At 28.9% G+C, this 23,241-nt stretch overlaps 1 protein-coding gene across 4 annotated transcripts in view; it reads right to left on the bottom strand.

The window, feature by feature from the left end:
* Positions 1–2,824: 2,824 nt before the first annotated feature.
* Positions 2,825–23,241, bottom strand: part of LOC129908922 (beta-2 adrenergic receptor) — a 56,433-nt gene continuing 36,016 nt past the window's right edge. The window contains exons 2-6 of one of the 4 annotated variants that reach the window (XM_055985759.1): positions 19,492–19,533; positions 7,975–8,106; positions 6,700–7,322; positions 6,356–6,614; positions 2,825–4,004 (exon numbers count right to left, since the gene is read on the bottom strand). In XM_055985759.1, coding sequence (XP_055841734.1) covers positions 3,428–4,004; positions 6,356–6,614; positions 6,700–6,832 — 969 coding nt within the window. In that variant the 5' untranslated portion in view covers positions 6,833–7,322; positions 7,975–8,106; positions 19,492–19,533 and the 3' untranslated portion in view covers positions 2,825–3,427. Of the gene's footprint in view, positions 4,005–6,355; positions 6,615–6,699; positions 8,107–19,491; positions 19,534–19,761; positions 19,916–23,241 lie in introns of those variants that run through there. The other 3 variants (XM_055985760.1, XM_055985758.1, XM_055985757.1) reach the window with 3 other exon arrangements.

Raw genomic sequence — 23,241 nt, 5'->3', positions numbered from 1 at the left:
ACTGCATCCTTATCCACTATAAAAAATAAATGAAACCCATCCATCATTATTCCATTTAGCATTAGCAAGATCTAAAATTCCACGCCTCGCCTTTTTAAAGTTTATTATTCATGCATTTAAATTCTTGTTTAAATTAAAAATACAAAAAACATTAAACGTCCGTCATTATTCTTGTATTGCAAGCAAAAATTAAAAAAAATAATAATAAATCTTTGAAGCTTTGTTGTGCAAAATATAAATTGTGCCTTTTGAGAGGTTGTAAGAGGTTTTCGTACACACCTTCCGCTGCTTAACTTTTTTTAATAAAATACCTTAGTTCTAGTCATGAAATTGCATTTATCCTACTAAGGATTTAGGATAAATTTTTATATTGGAGTTAAATGACTTATACTAAAAATATTTTATTATGACACTTATCAATCGGAAAGTATGGAAAATTGATTTTTTTAAGTTTGAATAATTGAATTCATGCAGTTTTAGAAAGTGGTGTGTTTTTATACGGTGTTTGTATATACGTGAAGCATGCTTATATTCTGTTCTTCCAGATTTTTTTCTGATGAGCAAAAAATGTTTTAAAAGATGTAGCTCCTTTGATCTCTAAAAAAGGATACTTGTAGCGAAGAAAAGATTCGAGTCGAGCCAAGTCCCTTTAAACTCGATCCAGGTTAACAAAAGGGATTGAAGTCTAACTTAAGCTCGCTTCAACACTGAACTCAAATGAAGGTAAATTGAAGTTGGTATATGGGTTTGTTTTACCTGTTATATTATCGTCAACAATTTTTGGCTTTGGTAGGAAGACAAAGAGTAAAGCTAGGATTACAAGGTCAACGAAAATCGGTCAAAGCGATGATTCTCTAATGTCAGCAGAAGCATTATCTTCACTATGTCAATGCGCTGCCAATGTCAAAACCTGTGTTCAGCGCAAGTTTTATCTGAACGTTGATACGTCGAGCAGCATTGTTTTGACATTTTCTACACTACAGAGAGTCAACGGGTTGACTGATTTCATTCCCCGTGCAATCTTTAATCCTGGGTTAATTATTTAATTTTGTATTTTTTATTAAGTTAGGACCTCTAAAACCAACGCGTTTCGCAATGTACTAAATTGTTTTTAAACTGTCATTTAAACTTTACTGGACAACTAGATTGTCAAATAAAGAAGCCATCTTCTCTAATATAGAAAATTGTTTGAAAGTAAGAAAGTGTTTAGAAAAATTCCGAATACTTTTCTTTTCAATTTTCTAAAGAAAAGAGCTGCTTTTAATCATGTGTATAATAACTTTGAACTCCTGGTTTTAATATTTGACTATGAATTTAGCCGTTTAAGTTTTTTTTTTTTTATTGAAATTAAGGTTTTATTTATGCAGAATTTTCACGAATTAACGAGGCGCTAGTTTTTTTCTCCTGATAATTTTTTGCGAATTTCCAATAACAGCATTGGGTAAAAATTTCTCCAAATGGCATACAAAGTGTTGCCATTTTGCTTTCAAATTACACTAACAAAAAGGTTGTCACACTGACTCAATACAATTGCCTTTGTTGACTTTAGCTTTCTACAACTTAACCAAAACTTCTATCGTTCGACTAACAATGTCGTACCCTAAAGATCCAATGAATTTTGGAAGTCCTACGACATGCTCAAGAATCTCTTAAAGCCTTTGATATGATTTGGCACAAAAGGATTTAGTACGACACGTTTTACAGCTCTTGTTTAAGTTGTTTGAATATTGAAGGTTTGAGTAAATAATTTTTGGTTTCAATAAGGCTATGGTCTTGGCCTATGTCGAGATTAAAAAAAAAAAAATACGTTTTTATAAGCCTAGGAAAACTAAAAGCTTACCTTTAGAAGATAAAAAAATCTAATATTTCATATTGCATTCGAAATAAAATGGCGTAACTTTTAAACTAAAAAATTATTTTGCAGAAAGCGTTAAATTATTGCTAAAGATTATGATGCAAATATCATGCCCAGCGAAATAAAAAGAAAATTTAAATATATTTTAAATAATTTGTATTATATTTAAATCATTTAAAAATTAAAAAAAAATAATAATATATTAAACAATAGATAACATTCAAAGAGAAAATATATAATTGAACTAAAATTAATTGAGATCATACATATATTATATAAATTTTATCTAAAAAATTTAACAATATTTATTTTTTTTTTATTCATTATACTTTGTAATAATGTATATAGTCTTTCTTATATAATTATATGACTACAACAAAATATTTTGTTTTATTTATTAATTTTTGTTTTCTATCGCGAATACGTCCGGGTTTTTTGCTTTTGTGAATTAAAATTTACAATATTGTTTGTTATATGAGACTTTATATCACTAATTAACTAAAATCTTAATCGTAAATATTGCACTTATTCAGTAAAAAAAATAATAATAATAATTTAAAAATTATGTCTTTTTCTTTAAGAAAAAAAGGGATTTTTTTTAAAGTTTTTAAATAAAAAATTATATTTTTTTTATAAAGTTTAATTTTTGTTTATATTACTTATAAATTTGAACATTAAATGCACTATACAATTTTTGTTTTATATTTTAAATTTATTTGAATTTTTTCTTATGAAGTTAGTAATAGTTTACATTTCTAAATTGCATTTCATTGAAATTGAACAAATAGTAGATTAATATTTTTTTAGTTTTTATATTTTTTTCTTTTTTCATTTATAAATATATATTGAGAATTTTTTTGTTTTGTTTTATTTAAATAGTTTTGTAATTTAGTGTTTTTATCATTAGATGTTATAGTTAAAATTTTTATATTTTTTTTTACAATACTAAGTCTCAAAGCTTGTTTTTTCTGATTTGTTTTATTTTGTTTTTTAGTTTTAATTAAAGTAAAGTCTAAAGTATTCCTGTTTTCTAATTAATTTAAAAATTTGGATTATATATTTCAAAAATAAAAAAAAAATGAAATTAAAATTTTCGATTTATTTAGTTATTACATTTTATAACAATTATAATTAAATTTTAATTTTTAACTAGTGAAAATAATAATAAAACTTACAACTATTTAATATTTATAACTGACTTTTGGCATCGATTTTTTTATAACAAACTGAAGGGAAAATTCTGTTCTTATCGATGGAGAACTGATAAAAATAATAATAATATTTTTACAAAGAATCGCAACTACTTCAACTCACCTTTGTATCAACTTAGCTTTTGAGTTACTTTTTTGTTTTTGAAAAAAAATTTTGTTTTTCTCTTTACTTTAAAAATTTTTAGCCAATTTTGCTAAATACAATAATTTTTTTTAGTAACAAATTAGAATCCGAAGATTCTAAATCAGCCAATTAGGATTGTTTCCAATTCATTTGTTGTCAAATTTTTAATTTATGTTGGGACAATTCCGAAGGATGGGCTTGTCAGTTAGGGTAATTAAAAGGGAAAATCTAGCGACTCTAGTCATCTGGGTCCAACCCGATTAGTTCAGCTTGCAAACGGCCCTTAGTCTTACAGCAGATTGTTAAACAAAATACTCTCAATGCGATACGAAATTGCGGCGACATACCAGTCATGATGATTATTTTCCAAAAGGAATTCAATACACCAATCCAGACGAGGCCGAAATTCAAGAGAGTATTTTGAACAACGTGACCGGTTACCACCTCGTATATGCGAACCGATATTAGCGGCAACCATGATATCCAGAATGCAAACACTAATGCGAATGACATCATATGACTAGGATTCGATAAATTTTCAGCTAAAGCGGTTGCGTATTCTTTATCGTGTATTGGCTCACCGGAACGTAATTTACGCATCATAACGAATATATAACCATAATTGTGTACAATTGATATAACACTAGGGCCTAAAATTAAAATCGAAAGTGTGACACTGTAGGCAGCCATGTTGCCCCAATCGAGCATGCAAATGTGTGAATCGGGATGGAATATTGGTGTATTGTAGCCAAGTATTGGCGGACAACATAACAATGCTGCTGATATCCATGTGAACGCCATCCAGCATTGGCATCTGTTTTAAAAATTTTATAAAAAAATTTAAAGAAATAAATTATAATATATTTTTATGAAAATTTATGTTAACATTTCCAAAAAAAAAATTAATTAAGAAAAAACAAAGAAAAATTAGCGATATGTTTTAAAATTTTGACGAGCTTATGAATACATACATAAAATGGATATTCAAGTCAAAAAATATTAAAACCAAGATATCTTGAACACCTGAAGTTATTTAAGACGTGATCAATGTCCAAAGTAACCATTTCCCTGGGCTGAAATTCTTCCACTGAGCCCTTCAATGTGAAGGATATTGGATGTATCCACCAGTGTTTCTTTTTTTGAAGAAGTGTTATACATCGAATCAAAATATAGATTTCGTCGAAAAGCCTACAAATCTCATTGAAGTCTACTAAATTTCCCATACATTTTTCATAAACTAGTTTATAACCTAGATTAAGCAGATTTCACATCATCTAATCAATTTTTTTTAGTAGAAACACATTTATAACACTTTGTTTTTAATTTATATACAAGTTTAAGGACATTTTGTGAAAAAAGAGAAAGAGTATTACAGACTGGGACTTTCATGTTTCATTAGTTTAAAAAGATAAAAACGGGAAGTTTCGTTGAAGAATTTTAAGCCTACTTTCATTGAGAGTCCCTTCTAGCACTGAGTAGGGGCAAAAATGCAAAATAAAATCTAGTTTACGTGCGGTATGAACGAAGTCAACTGGAGTACTTGTATACTTTTAGATTTCATAGTGTAGATGATGGCGAAATCTTCTCAAAGTTTTAATAGCGGGGACATATTTATAACATTTTGTCTGTCTGGTATAACAGTTTAAAAGTTATGAAAAAAGATTTGTTTATAAGGTTGTGCAAACAGTTTATTGAATGTCAAACAAAACTAGTTCAATTGCGATGTGAATTGTTTAAATGGTGCAAATTATGAGGTTACAAACTTTTTTTTTACTGATGGCTCATATTATCACAGTATAACAGTTCTTCAAATGAAGGCAAACGTTTTTTATGAATTCGTATCCCAGTATTTCATTAGCATCAATGATACAGTATAAGTAAACGTAATTAAATGCATTTATTTTAAAGATATAGTGATTCCATAAAAATATTGTATAACAGATTTCTTGGATGCCATTGAATTTGACAGTGACAATCGCGTATCTCGCTCTATAGTTTACGAGTATTACTTCAATTACGAGTATAACAGTTTTTCTATGGAAGTTAAATTGTTTTTGAGTGAAATCACAATCCAGTGTATAAGAGATCAGTGGTATCATGTGTTCATTGATTTTACAGCAATTGAAGATAATATGATGAGTGCCTTTCACAATAGTAGTAATTTTAAAGTTAAATTAATTACTATACTGTTATACAAATAGCAACATCAGTGTCCAATGACATCTCGATACAAATACAAATAAAGATGGAAGCATATACACAGACTTTTCTAAGGCATTTGATCAACTAAGTCATCACGCTATCATTTTCAAACTTAAAGTTTTTGGGTTCCCGCTACTTTTCATAGCCTGATTAAAATCACACCTTTTTGATAAGTCCTATGAGATAAAATTTAGAAACTTACTTTAAGTCTCTTTCATTGCCCACTGAGGTGTTCCACAAGGAAGCCATCTGGGTCCCTTTCTTTTTATTCAGGCTTTAAATGATGTAACATCATTCATGCGTTCAAGTTTAATTCGCTGATGTTGGCTCAAATTTAGAATTCACTGAACCCATTTATTATGTTATAAATAAAGCGAATTCAACGCTGGGATTTATAAAACGTTGGGAAATTGAATTTAACGATTCCTATGTTACCCTTTCCTTATTCAATTGTTACGTTGGACTCAATCTTGATTATGTTTCCCAAGTATGGGCTACCTTTGGTGAAATTCATAAAAATCGTATTGAAGGGTAGATATTTCTTGGACTTCTCTTTATAACCTGCCAACATATGAACAAAGGATCCAAATTTTTCAGATCCAAACTTTATATCAAGGACGGGTAAATAATGATCTTATATTTCTCCATTATTAGTTTTTGAAAATATTAGAACGTTTTTAATCACATACTTTTTCTACTAATCTTACTTTTAAATGAAATTCCTAATTTGACCACTTCCTAACTTTAAATTAAAACCTTTGTATTTATGCCCAATTGCTTTCAGGAATATTTATGTGTTTTTGTAAAAAAAAAAATTGTTTTTTTCTACTCTACAAAATTTTACAAATTTACCATTCCTCGGCTGCATTATTATGATGAAAGACAGAAAAAGGGTGCGGGAAAGAAAGAAGTGTGTGGGTGCCCTTAAACAAACACAAAAAAGTTCGGCCCCCACGAACTCACCTTGTTTTCGTTTGCACCGTCTCATATCGGAGAGGTTTTCTTACAGCTAAATATCTATCGACCGATATCCACATAAATGTATAAACTGACACCGCCCACAGGGTCACTTCTAGATATCCGGTGAAACGGCACAAAATGTCGCCATACATCCATTCGCCCAACAGTGCTGGATACACTGAGAACGGTACTACCATTAAACCGCATAGTAAATCCGCTACGGCTAATGATAGTAGATAATAATTGATGACCTCTGTAGGACCTGCAAAATAGAACACAAAAAAATAATAAGATGCCAGAGTGTATAGGAACACCCTAATGATAATAATAATTAACAACAAGCTTACCCTTAAAATTAGCATACGTAGCTATAATTAATAAATTTGAAAAGACTATTGCTATGCCTAGGATGCATATTAATGCCGCTTGCGTTAAAGCCTCCAGTTTAGAGTCGTCCTGCAGGTAACTCATACCCTGCATCGTAACTCCTTGATGGTGTGGTTTGAAAAATTAGCACACAGTCAGATCAGAATGCTGATATGTGGTGGCAGGCTAACCTGACTGGCATGTCCTGTCCCAACACTCACCTCACATCCGGTCATGACGCTTTTGTTATTTATGTGCTTATACTCCGTCGTTCATCCTTTAAATGAGAAGCCCCATATTATTGCAAAGAAGTAGGGTTGTGCACATTCAGCGAGATTTGTTAAATGTGCTGAATTGATGTCTTGCTTCTCAAATACAATATTATATTGTATACAACACCCTCACGTGAAGTAGCAGCAACAAAGGACAACGCTAAGTGCCCACCGAATGCCAAAAGGAGGCCTGATGCAGCTGGACACGAGCCAAAATCACGAACACGTAACAGTCTATACGAGAGAGAAGAAGTAGAGCAAAGTGCAAGGTTGACCTGACGTGTATATTTGTGGGCTTTAAGGTCCTTTTCCTTGTTTGTTTGAATTATATCCTTGTAAGAGGTTAAGGATAATGAAGTTTTTTTTTTTGTTTGAATTTTTTGAATTTTAAATTGAGTGAGTGTTTTTTTGTTTTTGTTTTTGTTGTGAGTGCAAATGTGGTTTATCTGAGTGATTGATTGTTTTTTTTTTCTTTTTTATGTGTCTTCTAAAAGCTCGATTGAATTTTATTTTGTTTGTGTTTTTTTTTTTTTATTCAAAATACGTCTCACAACACGATTTGAGATAATAGAGAAGGGAAATCAGGAGAGCCTTTTTTTTTAAATTTTGGTTTTTGTAAAGATATTGAGTTTAAATTTTTAAAATATTTAACTTTTTTTTAAATGTTTAATTTCAAGATACTTTTTGTTTGTTTTTGTATTAATTTAAAAATTCTAATGGAAGATATAAGATTATACTAATATTTTAATACGTTTTTTTTTTTAATATATAAGTATCCTGTTGCTATATATATGTTTTTTTGTTTTTAATTATGTTAAATATTTAAGTTTTTATATTTTTTTTACTTTATAATGTGCGTCTAAAGCAATCTTTTCTAAGGCCTCGATTATTAACAGTTTTTATTTATTTTTTTTTCCTGTGTTTGAATGCTTATATGCTAATAAGGAGGAAGTGTATTTTTGTTGTTGTTATATATAATCTTACGAGTGTTGCTGTAAGGAAAGGAGTATTTTTTTTTTAATTGATTTTATAAAGATATTTAAGTTAATTCATTTAAAGTTGCTATATTGTTTGCACATTGCATTTAGGTAGGTTTGATTGAATTGTCGTTAGCATCTGAAATAAAAATTAAAACAAAAAATTGATTAGAAGAGTTCAAAATTTATTCAATAAATATATGAATAAAAAAAAAAAATGTGTAAAAAATATTTATTCAACCTTAAAAAAATCTGGACCATTCAGGAAAAAATGTAAGTATTTTTTCAAAATTTTCTGAAATCACTTCCAAAAGTTAAGCAACACAAATTCGGTATTTAACTTCTTTACTATTTTTGAATAGATTTATACTATCGTGAAATTTGATTTTTAAAAAGATCACTTTTTAGCTATAAACAAAAACATAATTTTTTTTCGGATTTTGTTGGTTATTTCTCATCTTTTGGAGTGATGATGCTGTCATTTATAGCATTAAATAATTCTGCTAGTATCTATGTTTATTTTTATTAAATTTGTATTACGTTTCACAATCGAGAAAAGCATGTTCAATCACATACTCTTGCTGGTCACTACGGTGTATGCGTAACATTTTTTTTTTTTTTTTTGAAAAACTTATACAGAACTTCCAATTCTGACCAAATAATTTGAAAAAAATGGGTGTTAATCATTTTCTGATATTCATAACTTTTTGCTCGAAATCTACTATATGTAAGGAGTGAAAACCAACGAACCAGACTTAACCGACTATGATTTCTCAATGAAGTACCTCCAATATTAAAGCTTCTTACGCAAAAATTTGTAGAATACATAACTGTAATTTGACTTTTTGGTGGAATTTCATAAGAAACGTAAAAATACATACCTAAATTTTTTTGTATAGTTACTTAATCACCGTTTTCAGTGGTTTTGACCATAAATCAAAGTATGCTATTTGATTTTTGTTTATAAAAAATTTGGGTTGGGGTCAAAATTCTGCCGGGGTCAAAATTCTTTTGTCAAAACTCTAAAATTCTGCTTTACAAAATTCTGCTTTTCAAAATTCTGCTTTTCATAATTCTGTTTTTCAAAATTCTGCTTTCCATAATTCTGTTTTTCAAAATTCTGCAAAAAATTAAAAAAGGGTTCGGAAAATGTTAAAAAGCGCGCGCTTTTTAACATTTTACAAACCCTTTTTTAATTTTTTGCAAAATTCTATAAAATCATCTTCTTGAAAAATTATCTACTTATTTGATTACTTACCTACATAATTTGTCATTCTTTGAATGCATATCAATTTTTGTTTTATAAATGAATAAATTTGAAAATATTAAGAAAAGGTTTTTAATACTTAACATTTCCGAAAATAATTAAAAATTTTTTAATTTATCAAATAAAGATGAATATTCAAAAATTTGAATAAGAAAAGGAATATTTTGTATCAAACAACATCGGTTCCAATAAGTTATAGATTTTATTTGAAAGAAAGTCAGTCTATGAATTTTAAAAAATATTTGCGACACTTAAACAAAAAAATTTAGGAAAGTACAAATGAATAATTACATTAATGAGGTGTATTTTTCTTTAGTCAGCGCATATGCTATAAAAAAAAAACAGAATTGGCAGAATTTTTTTGTTCAATATAATGCTAGCAGAATTTAAAAAAACAGAATTTTGAAAAACAGAATAGAAAAAAAGCACAATTTTGAAAAACAGAATTTTCGTTAAAAAAGCAGAATTTTCAAAAGCAGAATTTTGAAGCCAGAATTTTAACCCGATCCAAAAAAATTTATAACATTTTTCAAAAATAGCATTGGTATTGCAATCTTGAGAAAATATTTATCAAAATTTAAAACTAATCATTAAAAAAAGATGAACCCGTTTGCAATAAATTGATTTTTCAAATAAAAAAAATATTTTTATTTTTAGGTAGGTAATATCCAAAAACATTTTTTTTTTTAATTTGTTTTAGAGTTGTAATATTAACTACTTAAAAGCTTCTGTATATTTTTCGAGAAATTCAGAAATCTAAAAACGGTTCTATTGCAGGTACCAATAACAGTCCAAAAGCACCGTTTTATTTGTTTCATTACACACAAAAATTTGAATCAAAATCATTAGGCTCGTTTTTGACAAAAATAAAATTATCTGTTTTCGTTAGGTATATGACAGGTATTGTTAGTTTGGGTCCGAAAAAAATTGAATTTTCTGCCTGCAGAAAAATTTTAACTATATCAATAATTATTATGAAAAATCACTCGATTTTGAAAGTCCATATTTTATTCAATTTTAGTCGTATTCAAGTTTTGTGACCATTATGCTGAGAGAAAAAGTATTTTCTTTTCTCATTTATATGTTCAATATCTATAAATGCTCAAATGATAAAAACAGACCATTTAGTAAAAACATCAAAAATTTCGTTTTTTTTCTCTTTTTTGAATAGTTTTTCTTAACTTTTTTACAATATTTCAATTTTAATTTTTTTAAAGGATACATATCGATAGGGAATTTAATTATCTACAAATTTCTTAATACAAATTTTCAAATTCGGTTTGATTTTAAAGTGATAGACAACAACTCAAAAAGTAACAGAAAAAGTCGAAAATATTGATCGTTACAAAAATGGTCATATCTTAATAGTTTATCCAAAGATTTTGAAGAAAATTATCTTTTTATCTTTGCCAGAAAGTGTTCTATAAATAAAAATTTAGGATTTGAAACATTTTGATTTTTTCTTTTAGTAATAAGGTATTTTTTGCAGAAATTTCCTTTAAAAAATCGATTTTTTTACAATGTTGTAAATAATATTTTTTTAGATAAGATTTTCGGGTTTAATGGGATCAAATCTATACGAAAAGTTTAACGGCACTTGGTGTCCAAATTTTTTTTACTTTTTTGTAAATTAGTGTTATCTTCTTCTTTTTCCTTTTTCTCGGCGCTTTTATGATCTCGATGTCGAAGGTATCATAACTATCCCACGTAACTGCTTCACACTAGTGATCCACCTGTGTTTGATTTTTAATAATTTTTTTTTTCCAAATTAAGTAATTTTTTTTAAAATCCCCCCTCCCGTCTAAACGGAAGGGATTAGACACCCCCGTCCCATACAATTTTTTTCTTGCCTTGACTCAACTATACGCTCTAGCTTAATCTCAATGGTTGCCAACCCAAAAACATCGTTTCATAGCTTTGGTGTTCATAACTCTGGTTTTTCATAACTTTGGTTTTCGTAACTTCGGTCTTTCATAAATTTGGTCTTTCATAACTTCCAGTTTTGCTTAACTTTGACTCGCGTAACTTTGTCGTGCATAACTCTGGTATTCATAACTCCTTTACCATTTTCAAAAAAATACTAAGTGAGGTGTCTAAGAAATGACAGAAATGGTCTGATAGTTAAAACGAAAAGATTACTGTAACCACAAAAAAGGTTTTCTATAAATGAATTCAAAAAAATTTTGAGCTAGGTTGTTACACATGCCAAGTCTATCTATGCATTTACATAATCTGTCCCTTCAAATAGATAAATTAGATTTAAATAATTTCAAACTCATTGTTCCTTTTAAAATCAATTGAGATACATTCATACATGAGTGTATCTCTCTCATATACAATGATACATTAGACTAGAAAATCTTCTCAAAAATCTACTTCGTTTGATTCAATAAAAAGCAGTTTCCTTCTTCTCTATTTTCTAATTTTAAATCTTTCTCCGTAGCCACGACGACGACAACGTATATCCTATAAATATATATCGGTTGGTTACTTTTACAAGATTGAGTTCAATCAAATAATACAATATACTTGTATATGTGAGTATGTGTGGGCAAATTCATGACTTTTTCAAATACAAAAATACACACAAAGTGTATATCTATTTACAACAGACAAAACAAGGAAATAACACTTTTATCTCCTAATCGAACAAACTACTTGCTCTACTAATAAAAGACTTAACGGAATAACGAGCATCCTTACATCACCATCCGAGAAGGAGAACTACTACTGACGAGATGAGCACTAGATTGATTTTATAGAAATACCAACATACTATCTCCTATCTCCTATATCCTATACTCGTTTGCTTGTACTGAATTGTGAAACAAATGTGGGTGGTTGGTTGGTTGTTGGACGGATGTTGATGGTGGGTAGCTGACCGGATGCGGATAGTTGACATGGATTAAGTAATGTGATGCTACCTACCACAATAAGGACATAAGGCAAACCTGTAGTGAGCCTATGACGTGCATGTTTGAGTAAAAAAACAAAAACAACAAACTTGTATCTACCTAAAATGGCGAGTGGTAGCTTCCCTTTCTAGCTTTTTTGATTGGAAGGCCAGGTGAACAGTAATACCCAGTCAAATATATTTTTTGAAAAGAGAAAAGTTTTAAAAAATATCAGTTTAATGAAAATGCACTAGGGTCACAAATTTTTGAAGGATTTCGTAAAAATTGGACATTTATTTTGATCTTTACAAAAAAACTGATGTCAAAGTACAATTTTGAACTAAGTCCGATTCACCTTGATTTACATTCTGAGCTCATTTAAACGGTTTGTACTGTAAAATAGAGGTATAAACTAAGATCACAAATTTTGAAGGATTTCGTAAAAATGTTTTACATTTATTTTGATCATTACAAAAAACTGATGTCAAGGTACAATTTTGAACAAAATCAAATTCACCTTGATTTTAATCCTGAGCTCATTTAAACGGTTTGTACTGTAAAATAGAAGTATAAACCTCTACTGTTCAGGACACATGCGGTGTTTTCATAACCAGAACATGTGAATAGATGTTAGAGATGTTCCATCAATCATCGTTCTCTATGTGAATATGAATTAATTAATAAACATCTACATGTGCAACAACATAGCAAGATTATGGTTTTGGTCCTGATGATGTAGGCCATTGTTAAAACTTGTTAGTGTATTTGTGCGGATATGTTTTCAATGCTATATCATGGCTGTTGTGTTGTGTGTGTGTGTTGTTAAATTTATTTTAGTATTGAGGAGAATATAAATTTTCTATATGGCATCTCTCGGATCGATTTTCAGCACGTTAACGATGTAAATTTACGCTCAAATAAATTTTCAACGACATTTTTACAACGCATACATAAATTTGCAGTACTATGACTTTGAATTTAATAGCATCCAATTTATTTCGATAGATGGATGGTGGAAATTTTCGAATAATTAAAAGTTTTCATGTTTTTCCGTATCTTGTAGTATAGAAATATTACATAATTTTGAAATGGAGATATGAGATAACATCATTGGTGAAGTAAAAAAGTTTGTTGTACTGTTTTCTTTTGCCCTACAGTCGCAGAAAGTCTCTAACCCCGTGAGTTTTAATAATTTCGTTATGTCTTTTTGGACCAAACAAATCAGTATATTTGAGACAAACGATGTTTTCGAGCACTTGAGTAAGAATTGAGAGATTTAAAGAATACAATTATTAACAGTGAAGTTTTCCCAATTATTTATCTAAAACGATTTAAATTAATTTTTTTTATTTTATTAATATTTCGAAAACGAACCGATAAATTTGTTCGACACTTTATTTTATTGTTTCGATAAATGTTTTCTTTTTGCATACTTTATTTGGAGTTCAAAACAAAGTGTTTTTTTTTTTTTATTACAAAAAAAAAACAAATTTAATTAGTTTTGTTTAAGTCTTTTGTTAAATTTCTCAAAAAAAATAAATTCAATGATATTTTACATAAAAAGCTTTAAAATTCTAAGCAACTTCTTTCATAAGAGCATGTTCGTGTAGACCAGTCGTTCATTTTATTAAAAATAAGAGGGTCTTAATTTAAACTTTTCACTCTATCAAATACCATACATTTTTGATACAAAATCAGTATTTCGTCGTGTTTCTTAGCATTTGAGTAGGGTTGCCGAATACTTCTTCGTATTTTAGAAATGACACACATTTAATAAAGGAGAGGGTCTCACATAAAATCTGATGTACATAGCTTTAAACCTAAAACTATCATAGCTCATTTTGGCTAAAAATAAAGTCTTTTTAGAATTTGAGTTCTAGATCGTTCTAAAGAGGGTCTAACCTTACATCTGTCACATGGTTTAGTCTTGAACTCTATTAAATATCATACATTTTGGCTAACAATAAGCGTTTTTATAGTGTTTTTTATAAAGAGTAGGTTTACCGAGTACTTGCTAATTTTTTGAGACAGCAACCGAAATTTTTCAGTTCAAGTTTGGTGTACCTATAGTTTAAACTTTTAGTGTATACAAAATTATACTCTTTTTTTTTTAATTTTTTGTAGTATTTTTTTACTAGAATAGTAGTGCCATTTTTGTAGGCCTACATTCCTTACCTATATTATTTTACTTTTTTTTCCACTTTTTATGGTTTTGTTAAGCATTTAAAAAATAACAAAAATATGACAAAATTAGTTAATTGACAGTTTTAAGTTGAAAAAATAGGGTTGCCACATAGAAGTTCAACTTATCTTTAATTTGACACCAATTTTAACCTCTAACATCTTTCCTAATGAGCTATAAGTAACTTCGACTATTTGGAGCAATGTATTAAAATTTTATTGCTCTAAGTTAGAAGACCATATTTTGTTTATCAATTCTTTAAATTTAAATTAAATTTTTAACTAAAATACAAGTACGTGTATGTGTGAATAAACTTGGCTTTCAATAATAGTATTTATCTAAATATCTTTTCTTCAGAAACTTAATCAAAAGAAAATGTTTGGTTATTCTGAAATGTATGCAACGAATTTTCCTTTCGGATTTTCCTGCATAGTTTTAGTGATTCCATTGAAGCTGAAAAAATTGATTTATTAAAAATAGATTAATTTTTGAGAATACCATATAAGTCAATTTTTCACTAATTTCAATTTTTTAATAACAGTCAACTCGTTAGATTCCTTTCAATACCTAATAAAAGTTAGTAATTTTGTATACTAATTTCCCACAAAACACAACCAATTTTAAATCACATTTATTCAAGGACGGACTTAAATTCAAATTGGCTAATGAGACTATAATAACATACAACAATCCATCAATTTCATTTTTTTTTCTCACAAATGGGTGGCATAATCATCATTTGTTCTGGTCGACATCTTCAATATTGTTCCACCCTTAAAATATATATATGAACAGAAGAAAATAACCAAAGGCTATTTTTTTTACACGGAAGCCATCACTAACTAAATGAACAATATTTTAACTTATAACCATAACCACTTCGTCCACCCACTCTATTAAAGGAGTTAACCATAATGTGTATATATGTATACTCTCACATACAAACAAAAACATTGTATTCAAGTAAACTGCCCATTTTATTGCCTTTTTATATTGCCTAACACACAATGTTAGGGGGAAACTTTATTTTGGCATTTACCCAAATGAATTATGTCCCCGGAAGTTGCTAATTTGCCGCACAGAAATTTTCCCTTTATAACTTTGCAAAATAAAAAAGTCAAAACCACCACAACATTGTGGGAATTTTATCGAGGCGAGAAGAAAAATTGATTGTACATGCAATTCCTGGCATCGCGCAAAAGGGACATTTTAGTTTTGTGTAATACATTAAAAAGCAACACACCATTTTTACCAAGGACGAGTAAGTTTTCCTTGATATTTCTTAAAGCTAGTTAACAATGAGAAAATTAAGTGCATGCATGCATGCATGCTGAAGAAAATGTCGTTTTCAAAATAGAAAAACAATAAGATTGCCACTTGGACAAATTTAGTATGCTGCTGACTGAAGGATTAAAACCAATGAAAAACGCTTATGTTTAGGTAGTAACTGATTCAGAATGTAAAAGACTTTGTATATATTCAACTAATTTACAGTTTCAGGGTTGCAGTTTTTTGGTTTCGTGGTTTTTGACGTGATAGGGTGTTATAAATCAATGAGCCATGGCAGCATCCACGAAAAAGTTACGCCATTTTCTCCCGTTCAAAAAATTAAAAATAAACTAATTGAGATACAAAAATTTTCTATAGCTAATTTGAAACATAATAACCAAAAGTTGAATACAAATGAAGGATTTAAAAAAATTCTATTATTTAATAGGGTAAATAGGGGTAAAACAAAATTGGAAAAAAGTGGCTATTTTCTAAACGCGACGTTGTAAGAAGTTGAATTTTTTTTTGACAATATGAAAAATGCCATTCAAAAAATAATTTAAAAAATAAGGGATCTATTATGGATTATTTTCTGAGTCTCTGCGTTTTGAAATATATGAGTTTTTGAAAAACACCTAATTTTTTAGGGTTTTTTTGTGGGTTTTTATTTTTAGCAATTTTTATAGAGTCCAAAAATTCTCAAACTTATAGAACATATAGTATATAGTTGTGCGCAATGCAATTGGTATTCTTAAATGATTTTTGACTAGATAACGGGAAAAACGATTTTTTTGTCCTAAGTTTTTTGACCGTTTTAAACCGGTTTTTATTTCTATCTTTTTTTCTTCAACAGATAAATGAATGAAATTTATAGTGTAGATAAATAATATACATACCTAATAGACAGGACTATATTTTTGCAAAATTTCAGAACTTCAGAAATACCTCAAAACACTTGTTGCCCATGACCAGTGTGGGAAGTACCTTATTCTCAGTTTGAAATTTCGACATGGTTGGCATTAAAAAATTCTTACTTTTTTTGTAGGAATCGTAGAAATGTGATTGAAGCGTCATAAAAAAGGTGAAATAATAAGCTCTGAGTTGATATAAAATTTATTTTAGGTTGTCGTTTAAAAAAATGGACTTTAAGGTAATTGAAAAAAAAAAGAAGATTGAATTTCTTGCTTATTTTGATGAAAATTGATTGGGTTCAAAATATTCTAAGCTCTTTTTGTGGATGTCGTGCAGACATGGTGGATATGAACATTATGAGCTGAAACAATAGGCTTTCAGATGGTATAGAATTTATATAAAAAAATGGATTTAATGGTGTTAGAAGAACAAAAGTTTGATTTTTTCACTTTTTTCATGAAAAATGATTGTTTTAAATTATTTCAATACCTTTTACGTGACAAATAAATAATTTTTAGATCATTTCTTTTTATTTAACAAAAGCACACAACCTGTTTTCTTATGACGTTATCACGTAAAATCATCGTCCGTAAACCGGCTTTACAGACAACCACTTTTTTTTTAAACCTAATCAAATTTTCAAGGGTGGCAACCATAATTTAATTACTGATGGAGTTTACTTCCTTTTCCAAATCACCCTTGCTACAATTATGACTGCAAGTATAAAATAGCTTTATGAACTTTCGAAACACTGCTATTACCAGCTATTTCAAGTCCAACAAAGAACAAAGGGGCTAACAATTTATTATGATCACAAAGAGTTTGTAATTCATTTAATTTCTTCAAAGTGTTTAACCGCTGCAGCTGACTCAAAAGTGTCTAATCATAATGGTTATAAAGTAATTATCACACAAGATTAGGTTTACGCATGGACACTTACAAATGGACAGACACTATTATCCTATCTTGTACCTTCTTCTATTGCGTTAACCCGGCCCCATTAATGCAACTTTATACCAGGATACAAGCACAGTTCCCGCACCTCTACATCAGACAAATCTAATTACGTTTATTTGATTAGTATTCGCGACAGTTGAATAACGGTCTTTATGACAAATGATGATGATAGTGATGTTAATGTATGTGCGGTGTCTCGAATGATAAATCCTATTTTGCACAGAAATATGACTTAATGTGGTGTTTCATTTGACAGCAAAATAGAAGGGTATCATAGGGACACATTTTCGAAGAAATGCACATGAAAGGTTTCAATGGACTTGAATAAATCGACAGCTATGTACTATAATGTATACACTCTGGAAAGTAATACGACTGCAACACTGTTTTAATGCTTACTGCATATTACTGCGAATAATAAGAGAAAACCCCACTATTTGCAAGAGCGTTTGACTTGTGTTATGGTCTTAATGTTATTCAGTTTGGCCAGCAATCTAATTGAGAGGTGACATGACGTGTTAGTTTAACGAGCCGGTAATTAGTCAATCAGCTTTACACATTTCATTTAAATGCGGATATCTTTATTATACTTTAGCTGTGTTATATGGATAGAATTGTTGTTAATAGAGGGGTCTTAATGTTGCATAATATAGGGATCATTAAGTTTTTAACACTTTTTACGGAAATAAACTCATTTGGACTAAATTAACTTTTAATTAATGGTTCAGTAAAAAATAATTTTTTTAAATCGTGATATCTGAAATCATGATATTAACATATGTATATTTCCAAATTAATTTGACTATAATTTGATTTGGTTTATACACTCGAGAGGATGGCCAGGTTTCTTAAATGTGCTAGGTGGGAATCTACTTGAACTTGAATGTGCAATAAAATCCCTTTTCACCAAAGAATAAGTTAAATAAGAGGGAAAAGAATTGCGTAATTTTATTTCCATTTTTACAGAATCTTTACCAGTTTATTTCAAAAACTCAGTTTTCAAGATTCGGAAAATGGTGCAGTGCAACTTCCTTTTGTAATTGGTTGATATATTCAGTGGGCAATAATTTCACCAAAAAACCGTGAAATTATTTCCCATTGATATAAGTTATTTCCCGTGAAATTAGTTCCCTACAGCCTACACGGTTTTTTTATGGTATTTGGATGAAATTTTTAACCCAGGCTACACCTATGTGACATTTCTGTAACAAACAGAAAAAGATCGTACAAAAGCTGTACAAACTATTTTTTTTTTTGTTTCTTTTGAAGCTTCTAACATAGTCTTTAAGTATTGCTTTATCGAAAAAGTACGCCAAATTTCTTATAAATGGCACAAATAGTTTTTTATTGGCAGTTAATGTTGAAAGTTGGGGGTTTTTTTTTTTTTTGAAATAAGCAAATTTGTGTAAAAGCAACGAAATTCAGAAAAAATAGTTTTTCTGGCTAAACCAACGGGGTTTTATTTTTTGATTTTAGGAAACTGCCTAAAAATAAATATTAGAGAGTTTTTTTGCTTGAATTTTTTGCATTTTTATATTTAAATAAATTAATTAACCTTTTTTTTTTTTGCTCCCTAAGTATCGAAATAACTAAGTGAATAATGAATTTATTGAATAAAAAAAAAATACGTGTATTATATTGCCATTATTGGTAAAGGCCTATCGATCGACATTATTAATTTTAAAATTTACGATCATGATTTAGAAGGGGTTAAATTAAGCAAGATATGGAAAAATATTAAAAAGTAATCGATTCATCATTTTGCATCTCATTTTGAGGGAAAACGTTTGAGCATAGGCAAAGAAGATTTAGGAAAAAATACTAATAGAATTGAGGATTCCTATTTTTTTCTATGATTATAATTATGGTTACTTAATTTTTATGTTTCAAATTAAAAACAAAACATTTTTTTATGAAAATTTGCACTCATTGGCTCAAAAAATGTGAAAAACTCAACAGGAGAAATTATGTTCGTTTAAGCTGCTTATAGAAATTAATATGAATACACATAATGAAGTTTAATATGCGTAGGAAATTACTTACATTTTTCTGATTGATAATAATAATTGTAAGCATAACCGCATTCTGCAAAAAAAAAAGAAATTATTAGATTAATAAATATTTTTAACGATTAGATCGAAAAAAAAATTTATTTTAAAAATCAAATAATTGTCATTTTTTCAAACATTTCCGATCAAATTGTATTTAAATAAATAGAAAGCTCTAGTTTAATTGTTTTTTTTTTGTGGCTAACATTATGATTATGAACATGAATCCCCAACAACATTTCTTAAGGCAATTATGAAGACATACCGAAAAACTCCAAAAAATGTGTTCTTGTCCTCTTATTGACTTGTTTCATGAAAAGTGATCTAATTTACAAAAACTTTTTTTGAATACGGGTAAATGAGTTTTTGAACCTTTACCTGCCATAGAACCGATTTCTTGATTTTCCCGTACACGACTTAACTTACATATTTCAACCAAATTTGTTTCCAAAAATATTTTTGTAACCTTAATGAATTTAATGTTAAAATTGAGTAAGATTTTCCAAAAAAAAAATTTGTTGGTTATTTTTTAAAGTTAAATATTTTGAAAACGAATCAATGAATTTTCTTGAGATTTTTTTCTATCTGTCAATTTATATTTTCTTTTACAATATTTTTCTGTTTTTGAAAAACTTTTTGAAAAACCACAGTACCTACACATAAAAAGGTTATATCTTCCAAACTGACATTGGTCGCCATTTTCAAAACATGACAATGACAGCTACCGTAATTATTGATTGTTTTAAATTACCGACGAAAAACGCACAAATACCGAAAAACCACGCACACCAATAATATTTTTTTATTGACCATTTTCCGAGAAGAAACACCAAGAAAATTTGTTATTTTTCAATTTACATATATTTTTTTTCAAATGACATTTTATAAATTAAAACAAAAACAAATTTCCTGTTAACTGCGATTGAAATATAAAAATTAAAAGATTGGTGCCAATTTTTGACAAACAAATTTTGACAACGTTCGGAAGATATTACCTTATTATGTGAATGTGAACTGTGTTGAAAAACGGCTTCAAAAATGTTGAACATTTTTTTTTTCAAAATATTCATTTACTAAATTGAATTCCATATAGGTATATGTATGTAATTGTTTTTTTTATTCTCAATAAAAAATTGTATGTTGCTTTATAAGTGTTTACAAAATTTCTTATAAAACTAAATTTAAAATATTCTCTTTTGACATTTCACATAAAAAGCCTTAATATTCTATACAACATTTTCCATAAGAGCAAGTACGTGTGACCCCGCCGTCCTTTTTTTTTTTAAACTTTGTGAAATGTTTCATCTGTTATAAGAACTAAGAATATAAGGGGTCTAAAATATTATCTTGAGTGAAAGAGTGTTTTTTTTTAAAGAAAAGTTGGAACTCAAAGTTAGTACCAAAAAACTGTGAAAATTGGTAAAAATGTTACTTTTCCGACAAAAACCATGATTCAAAGTAGTCTATAAAAAAATTTGAAAGGGATAGGTGTTTTTTTTTTGGACATAAGGAAAATCCGTAATACCTAAGTCCTAAATAATAAATGGTAAAAATGGTACCATTACGAAACTTATTAAAACTGTTGTCTTTGCCATCAAAGTTACCAAGAAAATAAGTCTATACATTTCTTTCGTGTGAAAGGGTGTTGTGCAAAAAGGTGAACTAATTCTCAAGAGGCAAATGTTGCGTGATGCTAGAAAAGAGCAATTTCAATCTGCCCTAAAAACAAAAAAGCAAATAGGTAGTTGAAAAAGTATTCAGCATCATTATTTTTGTATTGGCCCTAGATTCTAGTTGATAGATAATAGTTTTTAATTTCAACAAAAGAAGTACAAAGAATGTCCTCAATTTTATCTTTCCAATTTGTATCCATCCATCCGCAGTTTGCTTCAAAATTGTTTTCAGAAGATCAAAAAGAAATAAACAAAGTTCTGGTTCTAACCTAGTTTCACTTTTATTCATCTTTAATTTGAATGTACCACTCTCATCTTGTTTACACCTCAAAACAAACAGGTTATGATGACGTAGAATGGATAAGGACATTCTAAAATATAATTTACAAGTTCAAAGCTTGTCCTGAATTTTCACTTTAAGCGACGAGAGTCTTCTCTCTTAAAATGTCCTTGTTTATAACAACAATTTATATAATTCCATTTGACACACAACTGCGACGACTGCAAATGCTTTTTTATGTGACTAGGGTTTTTCTTTAACTTGACCTCAACTATATACACGACCCACTCTCTCTTCTCCTCCGCTCTACCACAACATCATTATCCTTTAGCTGGTATGTGCATGATGGCTATGACGTTTTTATATGCCTATCAGCGTTACCGTTAAGCGACTTTAGTCGCTATTAGCGACCTTTTTGAAGCCTTAGCGACCAAGCGACGACTTTTTATTTAAAGCGACCTTTTCACTAATTTCATGATAGCGACTTTTTTTTTTTCTTTCTAAAAATTTATTTCTTTTTTAATTCTGAACATTTAGAGCTTCAAATTTGTGTTTCTTTTTTCGTTCTGAACGTATTCTGAGCTTGTTCAGAGCACCATCGATGGACTCAGAATAAAATAACTGAGCAGACCGAGTTGAATGCTGAACACAAGCATTTAGCGAGTGAAATTGAAAAAAAATTTCAAAACTAATAATATAATAATCGGTCTAGTTTTTTTATTTTTAAATTTTATTTCTTGTTTCTGTAAAAGTAAATTACAAGTAAATAGACAAATGTTCAGGTGTGTTTCAAATATAATTCTGAGCGCTCAGAACAAGCTTTGTTCAGAGGCTATTCAGAGCGTGTTCAGAATGTTCTGGCTCTGTTCAGAGCTTTTTTTTGAGTTATAAAAGAAAAACGCCTACCCATAAACTCATCCATTTCCATACCCACCACCACAGTACACAAACACATAATAAGATAATATCTTCCGAACGTTGTTAAAATTTGCTTGCCAAAAATGGGCACCAATCTGTAAACAGGAAGTTTGTTTTTGTTTTAATTTATAAAATGTCATTTGAAACAATTATAAATAGAAAAATAACAAATTTTCTTTGTTTTTCTTGTCGAAAAACATTCGGTTTTTGTGCGATTTTCTACTTTTATTTAAAAAAATTAAAAATAACGGTCCTTGGTCGAAGATATTACTCGTATAGCCGAACAAAAAGAGGGAGTTTTCAATGGAATTTGAAAGGGAAAAAATGTGTTGGAAAGCTTGAAGGCCTTTTTTCATTTAATATTTTATTTTTGTTCAAATTAAATGTTTCAAACTTCAAATGTTACGGGCCAAGCGTAGCTTTCAACTAAAATTAAGTTCCTAAAATGAAGACTGTTTTTTTAGTTTATAATTTTGTTATTATTTTTGTTGTTAGTAAAAAATTTGTTTCAAGACAACTTGTGTTTATTTTTCTATGTAAAAACATATGAAAACGGTTTAGCGACTTTTTTTGTCAAATAGCGACTTTTTCGACAAAAAAGCGACTTTTTTCAATTTTTCAGATTAGCGACCTTTTTTTTCTGAAAGCGACTTTTTAAGCGACCTTTCAAAAATTTTCAACGGTAACGCTGATGCCTATATATTTTATTCAACTATATATTGTGTACTACAGAATATCCTCGAAAAAGTTGACACACTTTTATTTATTTTGTTTGCTTCTGCAAAACGCTAGATAAACTTTGTTCTCTAGTTTGTCCTCACTACTATGTCGAATCCTTGTCACGAACATGATTATGTGAGTTGCTGCTGCTGGT

This window comes from Episyrphus balteatus, chromosome 2 (genome assembly GCF_945859705.1).
Source record: "Episyrphus balteatus chromosome 2, idEpiBalt1.1, whole genome shotgun sequence".
Lineage (NCBI taxonomy): Eukaryota > Metazoa > Arthropoda > Insecta > Diptera > Syrphidae > Episyrphus > Episyrphus balteatus.
Note: the sequence above shows the minus strand (reverse complement) of the source record. Positions and strands in the feature narration are given on the sequence as shown.